This window comes from Lepisma saccharinum, chromosome 16, assembly GCF_977018435.1.
Source record: "Lepisma saccharinum chromosome 16, izLepSacc3.1, whole genome shotgun sequence".
Classification (NCBI taxonomy): domain Eukaryota; kingdom Metazoa; phylum Arthropoda; class Insecta; order Zygentoma; family Lepismatidae; genus Lepisma; species Lepisma saccharinum.
Window position 1 is genome coordinate 60,346,491 of NC_139244.1, and position 23,407 is coordinate 60,369,897.

At 37.1% G+C, this 23,407-nt stretch overlaps 1 protein-coding gene across 4 annotated transcripts in view; it reads left to right on the forward strand.

Moving 5' to 3' along the window:
• Positions 1–23,193, forward strand: part of LOC146000111 (uncharacterized) — a 41,074-nt gene extending 17,881 nt beyond the window's left edge. For 3 of the 4 annotated variants that reach the window (XM_083137453.1, XM_083137452.1, XM_083137455.1), the window contains 3 exons: positions 13,617–14,673; positions 20,495–20,681; positions 23,029–23,193. In XM_083137453.1, the coding sequence (XP_082993579.1) occupies positions 13,617–14,673; positions 20,495–20,681; positions 23,029–23,110 (1,326 nt within the window). In that variant the 3' untranslated portion in view covers positions 23,111–23,193. The remainder of the gene's footprint in view (positions 1–13,616; positions 14,674–20,494; positions 20,682–23,028) is intronic. The other variant, XM_083137454.1, reaches the window with a different exon arrangement.
• The last annotated feature ends 214 nt before the right edge of the window (positions 23,194–23,407 follow it).

Here is a 23,407-nt window from a genome sequence, read left to right on the forward strand (position 1 = left end):
TTCGTTGGACCAGAGTCTATTATCCACACATTTTCATTTGCAATAATAGTACCACATGAAACATTCATGCTTTTGATGTTAGGAGTTTTCCTTACACCGTCCTCTTTAGCAATGTATTTTGATGTACAGTCCCTAGCAAAATGTCCACTTTCTTTACATTTAAAACAAATTATCACATGCTGGTGGTGGGGAGGTGACACATCCATCTGTTTCTTAGTTTTTGAAAAAGTTGTTACTGTCTTTTTCTACATGAACATAGCGGATTGTGTTTTAACTTCATTTTCCTGTCATCTAGCAGCTTCCGCGAACCACACAAAATTGTCATAGCCAAATCTCCATCTTCAATTTTATCACCAACACTGCACAGTTCTGTCACGGTTTCATTTATTTTTCCCCAAATAAATATCCACATGTTCACAGTCACGCAACCTTTGTGAGTGTAACTTTCTTCGCAATTGCACAATTCGAAACTTGCTATCACGTGGTGCATACAACCTTTGTAGTTCTTCCCACACTTCTCTCGCAGTACACAAGTGTCTTATATGCATTTGCTGTTCATCACAAATTGCAAGCCCAATTTTTGTCAATGCCTTACCTTGTCACGTTTGTAACTTATGTTCTTCCTCTGCATCATTTTCCACATCAGGCGGACTTCCTTCTGGATCCACGATTGTCCATAAATCGTTTTCCATTAACACCATTTGAAGAGTACACGGAAAGAACGGGTTAAGTCCATTTTTACTGAAATTGAGTTATTGATGCAGTTTTATAGTTCCTTACACACTCTTGCAGATGTATCAATTCAATTTATAAAAATGAGTTAAGTGACAGAACTATTGCCGTAGGAAAATATAGTATGCAATGAGAGAATGGGCAAAGTCCATTCATAACATGGAAAGAACGAGCAGAGTCCTGTACACGTATGCATGTAGAGGACTTGTGTTATCGTTTAAGAAAGGAAAACATAGAAAACGAGGTCCACCAAAGCAAAGCTGATACATTTTATGTGCGAAAGAGACAGGCCAGACAGAGAAGCAGAAAGTACAGAAACACGGAAGCAATATCCATGGATTTTCAATTAAATCCACCAAGTCCTAACATCAGCACCAATATTGTTTACTACAAATGGCAACTTTCTCTGTTTTTATTTAATATACATAGACTGTCTGATAATGCTGCAGTATTTTATGCTTACCAAAAGACAATCTGTAAATAAGGGTCTAATGAAGTAGCTTCTTTTCTCATCACTAAGTGACCACACTACTTGATTCTGAAGTGAATCACTTAGAAGATTTTTGTGATTCGTGTGGGGGTCAAAATAAGAATTACACACTCTTCAGATATATTCATTATCTTGTTCACCAATTGAAGCATTTTGATTGTGTTCACGTGACATTCCCTTTTAGGGAACATTCCTATATGTAAAGTGACAAGGACATGGTTCTTATCAGAAGCAAGTTGAGAGACGAAGTTCAGGCATTAGCTCACTATTTCCGGATTTGCAACGACATTCATAACAGTTATATAGAGAAAATTAGAGGACAGACAGACACACAGATAGATAGATGTATTGAAGATTAAATTCTATAATATTTTTAATTTTCCGTGTAATGTTTGTATACAAATAAGCATTCCATATGGTGTACAACTTTCAACTTTTTAGATACTTAAATGTAGAAGTTATAGCGTTTTGAAGTTAAACAATGCTCTCCTGAAAAATTGATAAAATGTACTTAACCCGTTCTTTCCGTGTGCTCTTCATTTTCATTTGGTAGCTCCATGATGCATAATTAGTTCCATTTAATTTGCATATGGTAGTGGACTTATCACCCGACATCTTGAATCGTCACAAGTCTTATCTTCACTTCTTCTGTACAGTTCGCTACAATCCCATCACAGGCCCATTCCATGCCAAATCAACCGGGAACTGAACCTAGACATCCTAGACAGTGGTAGTACCAGTAAAGTTGACAAAAACTGCCAAATTTCAGATTTTTTCGGCTATTAGTTTATGAGTTATTGACTTTCAAAAAAGCAAAAATCCCAAAATTTGATGACATTTTGAAATCTTTAAACAGCTGTAGATCAAAAACTATTTGACATAGAGAACTCAAATTGAAGTAATTCTCTTCCGCTTATAATGAGCTTTAATTTGGAATACAACATGACTGTGGTATTTCAATTTTTTAATTTTTAAGAAATTTGAAAATATTTTTTTTTGGAAACCTCAGAAACACCATTTTTAATTTTGTTGAAAAACATATATCATTTGAAGACATCAATTGACTATTTGTGTGCAAAATTTAATAATGGGATGGCAATGGGTTCCTATGGAAATTAATTTTTTGTATTGTAATGTGTGCAAAATTTGCTAAATCTGTTGACTTCTTTGTTATAACCACAACTACAGGGAGTCCATAAAGTCCTGCAAAAGACTAAAACTCTATAGCTTTTTAGCTGTTGCGTTTAACAATACACATTTTTTGGATGAGAAGGGTGGAAGTTTAAAGTTTTGTTCTGGCCACACTGCTCAGTGATGCTTGCACTGGTAATAACGTGATCATGTGACTTAAGATGGCATCCATCCAGGAAAAGGCACAGTGTGTTCTGTGGTTTGCAGAGTTAAAAATCTTGGGTTTCAGTGCAGAGAAAGTTCCAGACAACATATGGGAAGCCACCTCCAGCAAATTCAAGTATCAAGAGATGGTATGAAAAGTTCAAGGCAACGGGAAGTGTGTCAGATTTGCCACGCAGTGGAAGGCCTGGATCGAGTAACGATGTGATTCAGTCAGTGCAGGACAGCGTGCATCGGAGTCCAATAAAATAGCTGAAACGAAGATCACTGGAACTGGGAATACCGAAGTCAACATTACACAAGATCGTACGCAAGAAGGTGAAGGCCCGGCCCTACAAGTCAAAATTTGTACTCGATCTGAAAGACAAAGACTGTGACATGAGAATGTTGTTTTGTGGGTTAATGCTTAAATGTTTACAAGGTGATGGTTACCTTCTGTCTCGGATTCTGTTCTCAGATGAGGCCACATTTCATGTGTCGGGAAAAGTGAACATACACAATTGCCGAATTTGGGGGGTTGAAAATCCACACGAGTTTGAAGTGCAAACTCGGGGTAGTCCCAAGGTGAATGTGTGGTGTGTGATTTCAATGGACCACATCATTGGTAAGAGACGGTAAATGGCAAGAACTATCTGAACATGCTACAGACATTCATTGTGCCAGAACTTAATAGGTTAGGCATCATCAATGATGTCCACATGCAACAAGATGGGGCGCCGCCGCATTTTGCCCTTGAAGTTCGGCAGTTTCTTAAGGAACAATTTCAAGGTAGATGGGTTGGCCGAAGAGGGCCCACACCTTGGCCTGCAAGATCACCAGACTTGACACCTTGCGAATATTGGTTGTGGGGACATGTAAAGACCGAGGTGTATTTACAGAAACCAGCATATCTGGATGACCTAAAAAAAATAAGAGATGTGATTCTGAATATCCCAGGAGAGCACCGTCAGCACACAATTCTCGGTTTCACAGAAAGACTGCAACAGTGTTTGGACGTGAATGGTGCACAATTGGAGGTTTGGCGATGAACCTAACAAGCAGGAAATAAACTTTGAACCTTGCTGTAAGTACACACAAAATATTTTGTTAATAAACTTAATAGTTTTCAATTTATAGAGTTTTAGTTTCTTGCAGGACTTTATGGACTCCCTGTATATGCTGAGTGGTTGATGTTGAAGTCTTCATATTAGTCTATTTTATAATATTTGGAGTACAAATAATATGAAAATACCTAAAACTTATCACCTTTAATATCAAGTAAGCCAATTGAAAAATGTATGAGGGGAAGTCATTAAATAACAGGAATTTTATTCTAAACTTCATGGAGATTTATGCACAATGAAAATTTGTGTTTCGGCATTCAAAAAGGTTCCTTAGCAACACGCCATAAAGGTTTCGTGGCAGTTGAGCAGTATGCGCCTGCGCAGTAGGTTGTACAGCGTGGCCGCTCCACTGTTGACTTGCACCGTAGAAGAGCTACAAAGTGTTATTCATTTTTTTGTGGTCAGAGGGATTGAAACCTTCTGAAACTCTCAGGTGTGCGCACGGGTGGGCAAGAGGGGGCAGTAGTCCCCTCTAATACTCTTGCTTAGGAATTTAGTGCAGAGGAATCTTATCACCGTTATTATAACTTGACAAGTTTAAAAACAAGACGCTGCAAATAGCTGTTGCGCATCTCGCACCACACTTCCCCACTCCATTCTCCACAGCGACGTTGGTTCGCAGTGTTACAACCTGGAGGGAATGGAATGGTCTGAGGATTTTCAACGAAATTTGTATTCACTTTTTCCTGGGCTCTTTTCTACCTGTCAGAGTACAGAAATTCAGCTCACCTTTCGCCAACGACTCTTTTCCTTCTTTTAAAACTTGTCCTCCCCGATGGTGCAGTGGTAGGGTCGTCGCCTTGTAATCTAGGGGTCCCGGGTTCGATTCCCGGTGGAGGCACATAGTGGTTCGGATCCCACTTTAAACTGTAGGTCCAGTCCCGATTAGCCTTACTGTGCATAAAGTGGACTTAAAACAACAAATCAATCCTATCCAATTATTTTAAAACTTGAGAAACCATCCATTTAGATACTCCCGTGGCAGCGCTTGTGGACTCGACAACATTATACTAAAGCTTATGTAACTCCTTCCGATTTCACAAATATGTTGCAACATTGTAAACAATTTGTCTGGCCTCTCCTCTAAGGGGCTTTCCGGAGCAGATTGTGGATTTCGTTGGAGCCGGCAGGATTTGAATTTTGCGTTTCAAAAATATGCAGCCAAGGGTAAAGAGCAAGAACATTTCAATGCTTTAAAAAAGAGCACAGGCAAGATTGCCTTCTCATAGTGATTGTTGTACGATAAACAAAAGAACCCCCACCCCACTCAGCTTTAAAAAAAAACAAAACAGGTCACTGCTCTATGTCGCATTCAGAATATGAAGTCATTCACCCAGAAGTTTCTCTTCGTTATAAACCTTAACGTGCTTGTGTAATACTACAGTTTACGATCCGTGCACCGCACGCATTTTCAAAGATCGGATTAAATCAAATGAACCACTGATAAACTGATATGAGCCGGCACCGTCAATTCACACAGTAAAAATCGTTTGTCATATTTGTTTTATCTTAATTTTGCTGAGTTGGCACCACTTGTACTCTCAGACCAGTATGTAGAAGAGTGGTGGGGAGGATGACGTAATAGGAAGTGCTGCACAGTGATCTGCGCATATCGGGACTTAACTTGTCAGGCTATAATTGATATTATGCTCTTTACATAATTAAGTATTTTCAAGCCGGCGAAAGTACCAAGCAACTACGTAAGATATACTATGTATTGATCTATCCAACTTCGTTCTCTAGCAAATTTCTTGTTATTAACACTCTCGTACAGTTTATTCGTTAGTTTTGTTACCTATGTGTTTCCAAGAATAAATTGCACTTACATTTGAAATCGGTAGCACCAATTGCGTGACAAAGTGGGGAGTGGCAAAGACAGTTTACTTTTTCTTTGCAGACAAGGCTCAGCATTAAGAGGCTATAGTTTAGGGGCAAAAAGTGAGGGAGCAACCACCTCCCTAATGGCCATCACTTTTGGAAATGAACATATTATGTGCAGTTGTTTTGAATCTGTTGTATGAAACCTCATATGTAAATTAGGGGGAATAATGGAGGGGGGCAAAGAACATCGGTGCCACGGAAGTGTGTATTCTTCTAATACAGTTATTTCCAGTAGTTCCAGAGTCACTCTATATACGCCCCTCTTCCATACCCATCGATACAATAAAACAGTGAGATGAATGAGGTTTTTCTTTCTCCAAATGAATTTTCATCAAGGCTCCCGCACACTCTAATCAGAGGGTCTGTGTACGCCTATGCTGAAATCTACAGCAGAATGAAGGTTCAGTACGGAGACAATATTTAAGTCTGGGGAGAGTGTACTAAATTAACGGATTCACTGATCGATTTGCTGTTTCACTACTTTGGTTGCCACGCGAACTGGCCTCCCACTCCGGTGTTCATCACTGACATTTCGTCTTCAGTCTTGAAATCTTTTCACCCATTCATATACTCTCCCCTGACTTAAACAATTGTCTCCGTACTGAACCTTCATTCAGCTCTAGATTTCAGAAGGTTTCAGTCCATTTGACCACAAGAAACGAATAACACTTTGTAGCTCTTCTACGGTGCAAGTCAACAGTGGAGCGGCCATGCTGTACGAGGTACTGTGCAGGCGCATATTGCTCGATTGTCACGACACCTTTATGGCATGTTGCTAAGGAACCTTTTTGAGTGCCGAAACTCAAACTTTTGTTGTGCATAAATCTCCATTAAGATTAGAATAAAATTCCTTTTATTTAATGACTTCCCCTCGTATTTTCAATTTGCTTGCTTGATATTAAAGGTGATAAGTTTTAGGTATTTTCATGTTATTTGTACTCCAAATATTATAAAATAGACTAATATGAAGACTTCAACATCAACCACTCAGCATATAGTTGTGGTTATAACATTGAAGTCAACAAATTTAGCAAATTTCGCACACATTACAATACAAAAAATTAATTTCTGTAGGAACCCAGTACCATCCCATTATGAAATTTTGCACACAAATAGTCAAGTGATGTCTTCAAATCATATATTTTTTTCAACAAAATTAAAAATGGTGTTTCTGAGATTTTCAAAAAAACTTATTTTTAAGTTTCTTAAAAATTAAATTAAAGCTCCTTATAAGCAGAAGAGAATGACTCCAATTCGAGTTCTCTAGGTCAAATAGTTTTTGATCTACAGCTGTCGAAAGATTTCAAAATGTCATCAAATTTTGGGATTTTTGCTTTTTTGAAAGTCAATAACTCATAAACTAAGAACCGAAAAAATCTGAAATTTGGAAGTTTTTGTCCTCTTGATAGGTGCAATGTATAAACAAGAAAATCTAAAAAATCTGAATCCTTAAGGTTCAAATATAATTGTTATCATTTGATTTGACATGGAATGAGCTCACAATAAACAAATGACCAACAGGAAGTGCAGCCATCTTTACTTCTTGTCAGCCAGCCAGCCATATTGGATAGGATAGTCTGTTGCCAGCCAGACATAGAGTAGAAAGGAGTGACAGGGCACTGCACTGTCTTTAATTCTTGACTATTCTTGTCCTATCTCCTGAGGAAGCCACATGATGTGGTGAAAACAAATTAAATATGTGCCAATGCTGGTCTTTATTACTTAGTGAAATGATGGCATGTGGTGTAAGTTGTACCTTATGTAAAGTAAGTACAATTAATATTGACCAGTGGCGTAGCGTTATAGTATGCCCATACGCCCGGCATTCCCAGATTTAAAATTTCAAAAATGCGTAAAAGCTGTAAATATAAAGTAAAACTTGACTAATTTCATATATGTTTGACCTTCATGGCATTATAATAGCTATTTTTCGCGATCCGCTTGCAACGCTCCACTAACAACGCTCATTCTAGCATTTTTTTTTCAATGCCTTTCTGGAGGGAATGCTTGGATCTCTACAGCAAGCACGTAAATTATCTCTCGTACGCCAGCATACGGAGCAGAGGTCTACCGTGATTGGTTCATGTGACCCTTCCTGCCTTCTGAAGCAGACGACAGTGGTAGAATTCATACCCGGTTCTTCACGCTCATGCCACTCATGCTATGTGATGTTACAATATGCAATATTGACTGACGTAACTTTACCAAACTCAAATATACCATTTCTTAATGGCCACAGCATTATATAATTTATCGCACGAACAGCGATGTGCATTAAAAACTAAAAGATCAACACAGGTTTTGTCAAATAAGTTGGTGAAGTCCTCCTGGTAGAAGTTCAGCCTGTGGCTGCTCTACCACTTAACCGCAAAACTATTATTTTTTTATTGTTGTTATTAGAGCCCGGATTTATAAGTGAAATGCACATTCTTTTCCAGACTTCTCATGGGAAGAAGAAAGGTTATACTTCGTATTACATACCTTGATGAGCTATTTAACTAAGGTTGAAAGTGCTTATAAATGCTTATTTCTGCAGGAAACGGTTATGCTTGCTTATTTTATGATTTTGATTTAAAATAGCATATTGTACCCAAATCTGTCATTTCAATCCTATTTCAATCACACAATGGCATTGGGATGATGAGATCAATGCTTCTAAATAGCATCACAGGAATTTCCTGGCCTCTTTTCCTCGTAGGTCAGCTGACGCGATCCACGCCATGCCATGATAAAATTGCGCCCGACAAGCTCAGTCAGGTATTACTGAAAAATTTCCGTTACAAAACACTGTGTCAAATTTATAAAAAGACTTCTGGTGAAGAAGCAGACATTGAAGAGGAATTCACCGGAAAAAAACTGTGGTGTTTTTCACATGCGCCTGTGACGCCATGCGATGTGGAAAGAACATTTTCACTGTACAAATCATTCTTCACTGACAGATGTTGGAGCTTCACACAAGAAAACCTCAGGATGACCTTCCTTACATACTGTAACAGCAAGTTAAGAGATCTAATAAACAAATATGTTTTCAGATTTTCCTGTATTTGTTTATGCATATTTTGGTGCTTATTTTTTTCATTTTTTGTGCTTATTAACTTGCTTATTTTACTGTTCGTTTGAGCTTATAAATCCAGGCTCTAGTTATTATTATATCGTTAGTATCTAACTGCTTAATATTTTGTCAATGAAAATGTTTAGCATTCATTTGAAAACTCTTAACATCAAATGGTCTCTGGACAAAATTATTTTAAAATGTTTATCAACATTCTCAAGATGTAATAAACAGTGGTCTGAATTACTAATCGGCACTGTTACGTCAGTTGAGTGTACGATAGTTGGATCATCCCCCCACCTCTGTGTCAGAGTGTTTTGCCAAGGCGACAGAGGCCCCTGATTCGAATCCCGGCATGAGCACGGGTGTTCTTCGTGAGTGTCCCTTCTTCAATATCATCACTCATATTCGTATTCGCGATTATCCGAAAGTGGTAGAAAAGCGACGTAAAATAAACCAAATCAATTAGATCATCCACAAGAATGACGTCTACTGTTGTGCAGAGGCGCTTGTGATTCAGGTAGGTTTTTAATGACTTGCGTCATGCAGAAAGGTATAAAACACCAGAGTTCAAAACATTTGTGGCATAGTGAGGCATCTAATTTTCTAGGTAAAACATGCATGGATGTTTTATTGAAAACCAAGCTGACTTCAGGCAAGAAACAATGGTGACTAATTCCATAAGTAAATTAATAAGCAAAGAAGGGCCAACCCTACCTTCGGACTTGGCGTTCCCACCCGAAATGTCCATGCTACGCCACTGATATTGACCTACTTTATTGAACAGTATGTAGTTTATTCTATGTAATGTCAAAAACTAGACAACATATATGAAAGAGATCGATGAAATGTAACAAAGATGAATAAGTTTAATATGAAGTGCCAAAAGCAAAACATGATACAGAAGTACTTATTCTAGATTTATGTTTTCATAGAGTTGGAAGTGGCCAGGGAAGGGACTGAGTTTTTTTGTGTGGGTTTTTTGGTTTGGCTTTTTTGTCCTTTTCTTTTGTTCCAAACTGTTGAAAACAATGAAAATACATACTTGGCTGCATTTTTCCTGTTCTGCAGCTTTCATTTTTCTCTCACATGTAAAAAGGCACATCTCTGAATTTAAGATACAACTTTTGATATGAAATTTATAGCTAGACATAAGCAGTAGTTGCAAAATTGCTGGCTTTTTATAATGGATGTTTTTCCTGAGTGTTATCGTGGTATTTCAGTAATTTTGTTATACATATATACATAGTATACGCACATGCATATTCATGTAACTAGAGTAGTTTTGTATATGTTTTTAAATAGAATCTAATAATGTAACATAATTTTCAGTGCATGATTTCACTTATGAACTTGCACATAAAGCAAGAGGGGTCACTCCATATGATGTGGTACAACATGGTTGCTTGACCATTTTTAAAAAAAGTTCATTTTTTGTGTGGTGTGAGCCTCATAGGTTGACAGTTCAGAACCACTGTTATTCTATTTTTACAATCACCGATTTGAAGATGGCGGGCATTTTTTTATCTCAGCTCTGGTAAGTCCTACAACAAAATCTGTGATGTTAAGCACATTATAGGCTACAATTATATTTGTGTGTAATTTTCTAAATATTTTTCCTCATAATAAATTTTAAGGTCAAATTTATGTATTTTAATAGCTCAAAATGCCATTTTTGGGTGAAGGCCATTTGTTTGACACTTGAATTTTTTTGTGCAAGTAGTTGTGTATCAATAGTGTGTGTCAAAATTATTTGAAGCTTGAGACTTTAATTAATCCTTTTTTTTTCTACAGGGTCATAAACATGTACTTTTTGTTAAAAAAAATCCAAGTTCAAGGTTAAATATCTCTGGTGGGCCGTTGTTTAAAAATCTCAAATTTGTACACAATACAGTACTCCATGATAAGTAACTTCAGCAAAAATTTTGATTTTGATATTCATTTGGTTTAAGAGATACAAAACTCGTGAAAAATTCAATATCATGCATTAAATATGGTATGCCTAATTTTATTGCTTATTACCATTTTGTGTCTAAATTCTGCAAACTGTAATTTGGAATGTCTATCAACAACATTACAATCCTGAAACGGATCTGCAATAAAGTGTATATATACTAGGGCATGCTGAAGAGTAAAGCTTCATATGTTGTTGTTTTTTTGTTACCTTGTAAACGCATTTTGGATTTTGAGTTACCATACATTGCACTCACAAGACTTTCCTGCTTCTCCATTGAAGGTTTCAAACTTCTATCGCCAGGAGGTGCTGAACTATAGCAAGGAAAATGGCAGCATGTAACCATGCAATGTCGTTGGAGCACCTGAAGTAGCGTTCCGTGATCGAGTTTCTAACCACAGAAAATGTGCTACAAATTCGGATTCACCCAGCTGAACATGATTCCGATGACCTCCATCAGTTGCAGTACGCGGTCTTCCACTCCATTCTCTCACATACGCTGCGAGTTCTTCAGCTGGGGTTTTCTTTATGAGCATGAAAAGCCCAAGATCTCACAGTACTGATTTCTACGCATTTATCCCCATAAAATGCCTTCAGTCTCAGATGAATGTCAATTTGTAAAATTGAAAATCTAGTATCAAACATCTTTGCATTTGTATTTAGTATAAAATATTTGTATTCTAAACAAGGTCATTGAGCAAGTTGTGATATATTTTGGCCTCCTAGTGCAGGGGCATTCTACAAAAAGTGGTCCTATGCCATGTAAATAACTAAATGAACTAATCTGAAAATGGTTAGTGTTTTTAATTGCATTATGATTTAAATGTTCGTGAGTGCATATATTTTTCATATTTCACCAATAAAAATTATTAGCATCTGTAGCCTACATAAATCACTTCTATAAGTTCCCTGATTTGCTGAAATATTACAACTTAAAGTTAACAAGACACTGGAAAAAGTTGTCAAAATCGCACATTTTGCACCCCTGTCATTTTAGAAATACAAAAGGTCATGAATGTGCAACTTTGCATATTTTCCTATCTGAGGTGGCCTTTTCAGTGTGCCAAATTTCAAATGTATCAAAATATGTGAAGTTGAAATGTGCCTCTTCATTGGTTGATTTCACATGGAATGTCCCACAGTTGAAACACCATTATGTCCATGGTTCAGATTTCACAGAAATTACCCTGTTTTCAGTTTGAATGTGCAGAGTCATAAATACAGTATTCTCCAACATTTTTTCTCCTATTATACTGCCAACTGCTTATTATAGTATGGGTTTGTACTGTACATAATTACTGACATCAAGTTTCATTGATTGAAATGCACATTTATGGGAATAGTTTTCATTTCTTCCTTTCTGTGGGGTCAGAACATGGGAATTTTTTTTTTAACCCTGCAGGATGTGTGCTCTCTAGTAGGATGTAAGTATGCATATTGCAGTGGTGGCTCGTGGTTCAGAATGTTGGTGGTTGCAGCAAATAAATATATATATATATATATATATATATATATATATATATATATATAAATATATATATATAAAACTTATAATTTTATGTGATTGACGTGTGACACTTTCGAGGAGTACAATTAATAATCATACAAAATCTGAAGTTTCCATTTATTCGGCAGCAATATTATGCAGAATTGTGTTTTTGTGATTACATAAGTACTTTAATGTTCGGAACCCACTTTAAACTGTAGGTCCAGTCCTGATTAGTCTTTCTGTGTATAAAGTGGATTTAAAAAACAACAAATCAAATCAAATTGTTACAAGTTTCAAGCATAACTTAAATTAGGTTAAGAATCTCCCCAAAATAAAATATTAATCTTTGCCTAACGTGGACATTTTGTCTGTTGCTCTACGGCACAGACAGTGAGAACTTGGCTGCTGTCCGAACGCTGCTGCTCTTTAACGGTGTATGAAAGAAATAGCAATCAAGCATTTGTTGTTGGTACGTCCTCTTCTTCCCTCATCTGCCGGGGGATCCGAAACGGGTCGCCTGACCTTGGTGTGTTGTAAACCCATTGCAACGACGAAGCCAACTAAAGCAGGGAATAGGAAGAACAGCGTTGAACTTCGCTCCAATACTCCTCGCAGTAGAGATCAGGCCGTTGCTCCAGCTTTGCAACGCTTACCTGTCCGTCTACTCAACACTGTGAAATCTCGCAGGTTGCCTCCTTTTTTTTTAACAGATCATAATGGAATTTGCTTTATGAATGAAGGGCAAAATTGTTTGTTTATGTTCAATATATTTAATAGGAAAACAAATGAAAAATATACTAACAAAAACTATGAAATTTTGTTGTAAAATATCCGGTCGTTGTGCAACACCTCAAAATATCAGTAACCGCCCCTGGCATGTTGGGTAAAAAATACCAATAAAATTGCTTATTAAGTCCATATATGAATTGTTTTAAAGCATATAAATAATAATATCTTCATTGATTAATTTAATTTGATTAAGTTTGAACATTTTTATTTCACTACACAAAGATAATCAAGAAAAGATTAGGAGAAAGAAAGACTGTAAGATGAGTGCTCTCTGCTATAACATAAGCCTGTGCACTAGGTAAAAAATACCCAGAAGCAAAATTAATTTGTAAGTCCAAATTTTAACTGTTTTATTAATTTTGAACATTTCCATTGAATCACGTAATTGATAAAAATATGAGAAAGAAAAACATGTTCAAATACCAGACTGAGACATACGAGTGCACGTTTGGTGAAATTTACCCAGGCATTGTTTCTATGGCCCTGTGGGTGAAACTAACGAACTAACTAACAGACAATTCAAGGTCACTACACTCGGAAGTGTTCACTGGAAAGGTACTGAGAAGGGTGACCTCATCCAAAATATCGGAAGGATTGAAAAATATATTATTGCAAAATCAACTGGGTAATTTTTGCTCATACACACATTCTTACTGGTTAAGGAACTGATAAAATGTTCTTCAATTAATAAAGTAAATTATTATGTATTAATGTTCTGATAAATTAGGCTCAAATTATTATGCAAGTTATTAATGCTAATATTTATCTTGCAGAATTCAAAAATCCAAGCATCACCTATAAAACATGAACAAAGCAGTCGCACAGTTATAGAGGATACATCTGTGACACCTCAAGCATCATCTTCAGTCACGCCTTGCACAGATAACCTACAGGAGCCTGAAGTGGATGAAAAGGAATTCACCAATGAGAATATAGCAAGAGAATTTTCAATGCCTGTAGTGGTAGAACCTGTACAAGATCTGTTTAATTCACTATCATCTTTCCCATGCCAACCAAGAAGTGACATAATGGAATCTTCATTTACTAACCATGTGGCAGTTGAAAATACTCATGGGAACCCAGACCTTCCTGGAACACTAGTTAACAGAAAGTTCCCGAAGTTGGGTTCAGTTAATACACCACAGCTGCCTGCTGCTGGAACATTAAGCATTTGTGGATTACCAGATTCAGATGAACAGGATATGGTTGGCATTTCAACGGCAGCAACTAGCAAAACTTCTCTTTTGCAATCCAAATCCCAAGCCATTCCAAAAGTGGCTACAATGGTTCACCATTCAGTAACCATTGCTGAGAATTCTACAGCTAGAAATAATTCTTTGAGTGTATCAGCTTTGGAAACAAGGCAAAAGCTTGGGATCCCTGTAATATCACGTGTGGTTAAACAATGTAAATCTGGTACCCACTCACTCTCCTCCAGCATGGAGCATAATGTGGAATCTTCAAAGTCTGTCAATGAAGCTTTGAGTGCAGAAAATGATGTTCACATGGAATCATGTGTTTCGTGTGATGTACCCATAATTGCTAATGTGGAAGATACACAATCACCTTCAGCAACTGTTGGGAAAACAGAAAGCTTTTCAGAGAAGGATGGAGTGGACTCTTTAGTATCTAGTGATCCAACATTGAAGAATGAAAGTGAGGTAACGGAGCCAGGTTGCATATCAGATGCTGTTATGGAAGAAGCAGAGATCCCAAATGCAGAAAATGTACCATCAGTGTCACAGCAGCAGCCTTCATCTGTTTATAGTTTTGCTTCATATACATTAAGAAACAGGGAATGTAAAAAATATACAATGGAAGAATGTGCAGGTATGTATATCACAGGAGTAGTGAAATACTTGATTGCCTAGTTAATATATCTCAGTAATTGCAAATTGGTCCTCTTTACAGGGTGCACACAAAGTCTGTATACACCAGTGGTGGGGGTTAAGGGTCCTTATTCATGTTCTTAAAGTTTTTGTTACATTGAAATCTCGTCATTAACAGCAAATGAACATAAACTATTTCACGTTTACTTATAAAAATTAGCAATATTTATATGCAATATTTACATTAGACCTATATGCAAGTACAAAATAATCAATAATTATCTTCTTACCTTAAATCAATTACTTGAACATAAACTCCATTGTTCTCTCCATCTGTGTGAATTTCTGGGTCAGTTTTTCATATAATGTTTCTTCAGATGAGTTTTTTTGTATACACTAAACAATACATCCAAATTTATTTCAAGTCTATCCTCGTAAGGAATGCAAGAGAATGGTGTCTATTCCATGAGTTCATGAAGTATATTAATTGTTCTTACTTGACCACACAGCACAGAACAGTAGAACACATGCCATACTTCACACATGAACTCTTTTATGGCAAATATTTAAAAAAATGCTTCCCATCTAGTTTTGTAGTTCTCAAGATGACACTTCAGCTTTTGTTATCATACAAGGATGTTTACTAGCTGTGAAGGACAGGCTCAAAGCCACAGAGGGAGGGGTTCCCCAGTGCCAATTACCAAAGAAAGCCCAACCGCGAGTGGAAAGTCTGTATTTGGATTTGTCTGGCAACAAAAGCGGAATTACAAGAGGTGGCAGGAACAGTTTGCCAATTTCATCGTAAAATTACTAAATCTGGTACAGCAAGTGCTGCCATCTACATAATTTAGTTAAAGTTTGCACAATGTTTTCTTATACAAACTTTTACATGAATGTCTTGTCAACAAGGAGAATACGTCCTGCCGTCAATTAGCATCTTTACATTTTTATACACATTTCATTTAGCTGAATTTGAGGTTTAGTGGATTTTGTATTCTAATTGTTGAATACACTGAGGGGATCTCTAGGATGAACTAAAGACTTCTCTGCCCAGAGCTTGGGCTAGGAGCACTAGAAGCTACCACAAATACATCACGGGTCACCACCTCAGGTACATTAGGCTGAGTATGCACTGGTTGGGGCAGAATCTTCAGGATGAAGCCTGGTGATAGTTCAAAGTAAAGACGACCATACACTAGCACTATTTTTCAACCATGGTCGTTATTTGAGAGTGAAGCATCAGTTACCACACTGATTTCCTGTATTTTAATGTAGGCTTCGGAGTTATTCTAGTTAGCCTAGAATATACGTGCCTGTTATACACCTATATTTACATGAGGAATCATGCCCCATTCATACTGGTGACTTTTACACAATCTTGGCATGTGTTCTGCAATCTCAAGATCTTAAGTTGCTGTCCTCTGTGGCGTATTGCAATTTTGAGTTCATTGTTGTCTCAGAGTCGCTGTAGACAAAAGTCGAAGCAATGATGTTGCACAGATTTAGGGGGGGGGGAATCTACATTTCTTTAGAGGACCATCCTCCTCATGCGATGATCTGGGCCGTAATGACAGCAACACATCTGTTTTTCTTTCTTTTTTTACTAGTTTTGTTGATAACGTCAGTTATCCCCAAATGATGTGTGCACTTGTGGCTATCTTACAAGTGGAAAGGGGTGGGAATTCTGAATATTGTTTGCTTTCAGCATGATGGGGCACCTGCCCACTTCACATTGACTCTTTCATGCTGCCTGAATACTGTCTTTAAGAATCGTTGGATCAGATGAGGATCGGACAATTGTCCAGTTCCTCTTACATGACCCCCCAAAAGCCCTGATCTATGAACTCAAAAATGAGGTGTGTGCAGCCTTTCAGAAAATGACCCAAAGAATGTTGGAAAACATGAACTATGTGGGGACCACGAAGGGACACATGCAAATATTTTGGATTCCTAAGAGGTACATTCTACCTTTGTGATAATAATGTATGTAGGGGGTATACAGACTTTGTGTACACCCTGTACACTAAATGTTTCTAATTGATGAAAGATGTATTTGAAAGTAACATTCCTGTCTTGATTTTTAATTTACAGTCAACGTTGTTGCCTTTTTATATAGTATGGGTGAGAGCAATGCCAACTCACAAGAAGGTTGCAAATTGTCTTCGGTACGAACATCCCAGGTTCAATCTCTGATGGAGCTCTGAAATTTCAGTGTTAACCCAGCATTGTGAGGACATTTGTGAACTGCTTGAAGATAATTGTAACAGACTCGGTCTTGAGAGCCAGAGAACAGAGGTGATGAGACTCAGTGTCTCAATTTCATCGCTTCCTTCGTGTCAAACTCACTGTTTGTGTTTGCACAACCTCCATATGCCCATGATTCCCTTAGTTTTCTCTGAGAAAAGGTAGAAGCTGCATTGGTGGCATGGAGGAGATGAAAGTTCAATCCTTCCCCAAGTCTCTTGCTGAGAATCAGTGCCTTGAGCTTACGTCAGGCCTCTCAAGCTAATCTCCAAAGTAGCGTGTGTCACACAGGCCTGTGTTTGAACGAGGCTGGCCTACTTCCAATGAATAGCCTTTAATTTAATTTATAGGCAAAAATGTATCGCATGAGAACATTGGTTTGAATCTAAAGCGCCCATTTGCACTGAAAGTTAGCACATTCCTTCCTGCCAATAAATAATAATAATGCAAGATGTTATCATTTGTGTTGAGGTGCCCATTGATTACTTTGGTTTGTGGGATGAGCATGTCGAGAACTCTATGAAGTTGTCCGAAGATAGCCACGAAACTGGCATGTGAATAAATAGTTGTGAGAGTGATGACCCCTGCTGTTGCGTTCATATAGCTTGCCGTGTCTTTCGGCACCTTTCGTTCCATAGTGAAAGTGATCCGAACCATTGTTGTGGTCCCAGTTCCGTATGTATAGTTATGGATCGACAGAACAGAACAATACTCCATTGTTGCTATATGTTGCACGTTACCCTGGAAACCATGCTTGAAATCATTTCGCCATCGAAGAGTGAGATGATCCATCACATACGTAGGTTTAGATTGACCAAATGACTGTGTGTGTGAGTGAGTGATGGACAAATCCAAGTACACTTTTCTGCAAACGAGGTAGGAGCTCTTTATTGTTGTTATTACTATTTCTCTCCAAACATCCCCAGGTGCACCAATATGTTTGAACATGGTTCCTTTTCAAAGGAGTAGGGTCGGAAAAGTATAACAGGATGTCTACCAGACAAGAATGTCAAGAAATCAACAGATAGGTCAAGAAAAGGTCAAGAAATTATTCTTGTGGTGAAGAATATTTGCTATTTTTTATAGTATAGCTAATTTACATTGTTATATACCTGTACTGGGATTTGAAAAAACTGAATATTTGTACTAATCTTTTATAAAATCCCAATACAGGTACATAACAATGTAAATTTTCTTAATTTTCAACTGTACCTAAGTAAGTGGTGATTAAATAAACGTTGAGAAAAAGAAAAAAATGGTCAAGAAAAAGGAAAGGAGGTCTAGAAAACGTCAAGAATTTTGGATGTGTTATTTTGGTAGACACCCTGTATAAGTAAAAGAAAAGAAAAAGAAAAACACTTGGCAGGCCCTGACCATCTAAAATCTATTTCAGCATAGAGTTTAGGGTATTTCTTTTTTTTTGCATGTAGGGGTGTGGGTGTAGGCAGGTTGTACCTCAATTTGAAATCAATGTTCTGCAACCTTTCTTGTGGCATGTCAGGCCTTTATGACTTCACATGAACTCCATTTGCTTTAAATCAGTACAAGTCTGTAGTAATCACAAGGAATTCACTAATTGTAAAATGCAAGTTAGTGTGTAAATGTGGATAAGTGAAGTTTTACTCTCAAATGTATTTTTATTATTTAGAAATGCATAGTATAAAAATGAAAAAACTTCTGCACTAATGACATGTACATACATATTCACCACACACACAATTATTGATCAGCTTATGGGTGGCGCCATAAATAAACGTTGTGATTTTCAGAAAATATTCACAGCTCTTTCCAAGATTGGCATAATTCATAGAATTACTCATTCAGTAATGTTGCAGGTAGGATGGATTACTTGGCCCATCAAAGATCAAAATAACAGTTGAATGTGGAACAAATACTTTTTTGAAATACTTATACTCATGTCATCATATGACCAGAAATTTAAATGAAAAATGCTTACATGTGTAGACCCCATTTAGGACATTAAATACAAGTAGAAAAAAGGTAACAAGAATATTGTAAGTATCGGAATGGTAGTAAGTTCCTTCAGTGAAAGGGGGGATACTTAAGGAAATAAGAGAGCATCTAGAATATGAAATGCATGATAATAATAATTGCAGAACTTGTCATTGTATCTAAAGATATCTGTTTGGTGGTTACGCGGAGATAGTTAATTTACTCTGATAAGCTTACTATTAAATTTTTCAGCACAAATTTTTCTTCGCCATCGATTTCGCCACCCGTCTGGTGGCTTCGTCAGGCGTGTACTGCCTTGCTGCAGGCGATATGGTTCCTTATTCTTCCGCTTGTGCTCGTGGCGGCACTAGTTGATGCAGTCCTTTCACTTTCTGCCGTTCTGGTCGGAGTGTAGTGCTTCCTTTTTTTGCCGCTGATCAGGGTTTTGGCACTGTATGCGTCAGCTCTCGGCCTCATCGTCTGCTTCCATGGAATGGCATTTGTTCGCATGCGCAGGCGGGCTTTTTTGAGAACCTTTCCAAGGTGGATTTTGCTTGCATGACTATTTTGGCAGAGTCTTACGTTATGGTTTTCATCTATAAGGTGGCAGAAAGGCCTGTTCTTCTCCTCCCGAGTCGGTGACCTTTTAAAGCTGTTTCCATCCCCTCCTCCCATTCCAAACATAAACATACATATGTAAAATAATATATGAAAATGTGTCGTCCCATACACAGGCTGAAATGTCTGGAGAAAAGTCATTACACTTCCTCCAGGAGACCAGTTGCGGGTTGACATGTGGTCATGTGAATTTGTCAGTTAGTAATTGTATTTTTTATGCTTCTATGAACAGGTGTCAAGGAAAGAAAAGCCTCTTATAAGATAATAACAGAGACCTGTTGTTTTCTTAAGAAGCAAATAAAAAAAATATCATTGAAGTACTCAATACAGTAATTTTAAAAGCCACAGTGGTCCAGTAAGTAAGGTGTCTTGACTCCCATGTGAGAAACCGAAGTTCAATTCCAAGGGTAAGTGATTTCAGGTGGGAATTTTTTTCTAGACATGTCCCTTCATAAAGTGGCTCTGTGATTCACCCAGTCTCTGAAGAAATGGTAGTGTTGCAGGATTTCACACCAAATAGTTTGCACAGACAACCCTAGATAGCGTATGGAATTGAGAGCTGTTTGCTCAAGGAAATAACACTCGATCAGGCAAAATGAGCCTCGTACACACCAAGTACAGTAGTACACATATAACCGTAATTTTTCTGTGGTAATGTGCCCTCAAATATTGATCGTGAAGAGAAAGATGCAGTGAGTCCATGTTAAAATGTAGTTTAGTCCATCTTACCAATGAAAGTCATGTATAAAAATAAAATAGATGATTGTGCCATGTTCTAATATGCGAGGGAAGGTTTTATCTTTATTCAAGAATTATTGACCATCCTTTGAATTATATTTTCCATTATAATACATTATCCATTCAAGAAGAGAAGTTAGCAATATTCAGAACATGTCTTAACAGGGACCATGAAATCAATGAAACCTTTACAGGTAAGTTGCATGGAATTTGCCTCAATGCATTTATTTATAATACATATAATTCCTGCAAATGTATCCATTTTGCAGGTTCTCAAGATGATCTTGACAGAGAGAGTTTTGCATGTGCGAATTGCAACAAAGTTTACCCCAAACTGCGCCCTCTTAGAGCACATTTTATGTCAGACCATACTGGCCCATACAAATGTACATTCTGTGGAATCATAAAGAACAAACCCCAAACTATGAGATACCACTTAAAATTAAAACATAATGTGTAAGTATTTTTTCATAATGATTTTTTAAATTATTATTTTGTGTGAAATATTCAATATTCATATAATTATGCAGTAAATACTGACACACACACACACACACATCATCATCATCATCATCATCCATCGCCGTTATGGGCCTCTGGCTGGGTCGGCAAAGAAGTCAAGCCTTTCCATTTTTTCCTGGTCTTATTAAGCTGTTACTGGTAGTCTTTGTGCATCCATCCTCTTCATGTGCCTGAACCATCTCATCTGTGCCTGATCTATCCTGTCCTGAAGCTTCACTACACCCACTGTCTGTCGGATCTCTTCATTCCTTATTCTATCCCTTCTAGTCTAATCCATATACTCCTTAAAAATTTCATCTCCACTGCCTCCATCTTTCTTTTGTCTCTCTGTCATTGTTTAAGTCTCTGCTCCATACATAATTATCAGCACATAGCATGTGTTATATATTACCTTCTTGCATTTCATAGGTACACACACACAAACTAATATGTTAATAGCATCATGATTCCAGAGATGTGTACAATATTTCCATGCATTGAGGATGTGATAGTGTATTACAAACAATTCATTACTCAAGATGTGCAATAAGAGAGCAGGGCCATCAGCAAAGTATTCTAGCGAAGACTATCAGCACTCGGAGGTGTATTTATGTAATCATGTTGCCTTCAAGTTTCGTATCTACTAAAATTGTATCCGACATTTACTAGTGTCTTGTTTTTGTGTGTTGAGACATTTTCCTTTTTCAGCTTATTGTTTCATTTTTTTGATGGGGATAAGCATGAGTAGTATGTGAAAACAATATCTGAAGAATTCATGTCTCAGTCCAGATTACAACATAGCATAGCAATTTTTGTAACAAATTATCATATTGACTTGATTACATCTTGCCCTCAAATAAGCCTCACACCTGGATCTTGAAGGAAGAAAATCTTTAAAAGGGTTTTTTTGCTCCAATGTCACTGCCAGCTTGACTTTGGTTTATCGACATGTGAATAGTAAAGCCGAAAAAACGAATAATCTAACTTATAAGGAAAAAAATCATGGACACTTCTGGATTGTAACTACCACAACGACTTTCAATTAGATAATTACAATCCAGAATTGTCCGTGACTGTACACAAGTGCTTGATGGTCCAAAATTTGGCCAAGAGATACAAACAATAGGTATTTGTATCCCTTAGTCATGGATGACTGACAAGCTGTGTGTACTTGTTAGCTAGAAGTCTTCATGTTAACACACCATGGATTGATTTTGATTGTACATTAAATTTATTCTATCATACTCACTGGTATGTATACGTATTATGACAGAAATCCATTGCACGCAATTAAACAAGTGAATGAGCACAAAAGTGACTAATGCAACCTCAAAAATAAATGAGTGGGCTCTGCTCTACTTATACCTACTGTTAACATGTCACAAGAAGTCTTTGGCTAATGATAAAGCATTAGTTTTGTTTGTGAAGACTGCCTAAACGCTGCTTCAAGAAGACTCAAGAGAAATGCCTAAAGAAAAACATTGACACCTGTAGAGGGTTTAAAACAAAGCTTTTTAGGATAAGAGTATTTCGTGCACTACTCTTTTAGATTGAAAGACCCACAAAAACTTATTCGTGGAAACTTCTTTAAAATGGAGTAGTGTAGAGAATCTAAAACGAAACTTTCACAAGCATTTCTGCATGACAACTGCTTCCTGTAGAGAGTTTAAAACAAAATTTTCACTCTCGCACTGCCCTGAGTCTCGCACAAGTCTTCTGCTACATTCGTGTCTAGGAGGCGAGTCTCCTTTACTTCTATTGGCGTTCACACCACCAAACCACAAACAACAATAAACGTTTTAAGTAACCATGTTTCACCTTGATTTGATGTGGAATCATCAGATTAAGTTGCTTTATTTCACTTCGCTTTTGTGCCACTTTTGCCCAATTGCAAAGATGGGGATGAGTGATGAAATTGATGAATGGACACTCACAAACATCTATGCCCAGGCTGGGATTCAAACCCGATACCCCTGGTGTTGTAGCATGATGTGCAAACCACTTTGCCATGGGGGCTGGCTGGAATCGTCAGTTTGTAAACAGAACGCACATCAACTATGAGTTCATGTTTCATCACAAATGGACAGTCAGCCATCTTACATCCGATTTAATACAATATGTACTCTCAACAACTTTTGGTCTGATTAACTAAACAAGAAGTTTGTCACCTCTTGTAAAAAGAAGGAATATGTTATTTCTGAATAATAATAGCAGTAAATAAGATGGATTATGGAATTTATAATTATAAGAAGTGATTTGTATGTAATGAGTCTTCAGTAATATAGTTCCCCTTCTTTTCCAGGAAAAAAGATTTCACGAAATATTTGAATGAGACAAGAGCTTTTGCAGCTCAGGATAAAAATGTTAAGAAACAAGAACTTTGAGGATTGGCTGTAGATGGTTTTATTTTATCTGACAAACAACAATTTTGCCATGTACATATGTAAAGTGACAGGTTTTAAAACAATCGAGTAATATTAATTAATATCTGTTTGTGAATAAAGATGATGTTAATTAACCCTTTTATTATTTTTATTTCTTTATTTTTTAAGAGTAGAAATATATCACTTTTTCCTACGGTGGTACTGAAAATCATAATTTTGGAACAGGCTTTTTCATAAACAATAGAATTATCTCGGCTCTTAAAACAGTAGAATTTATTAATGATAGGATATCATATA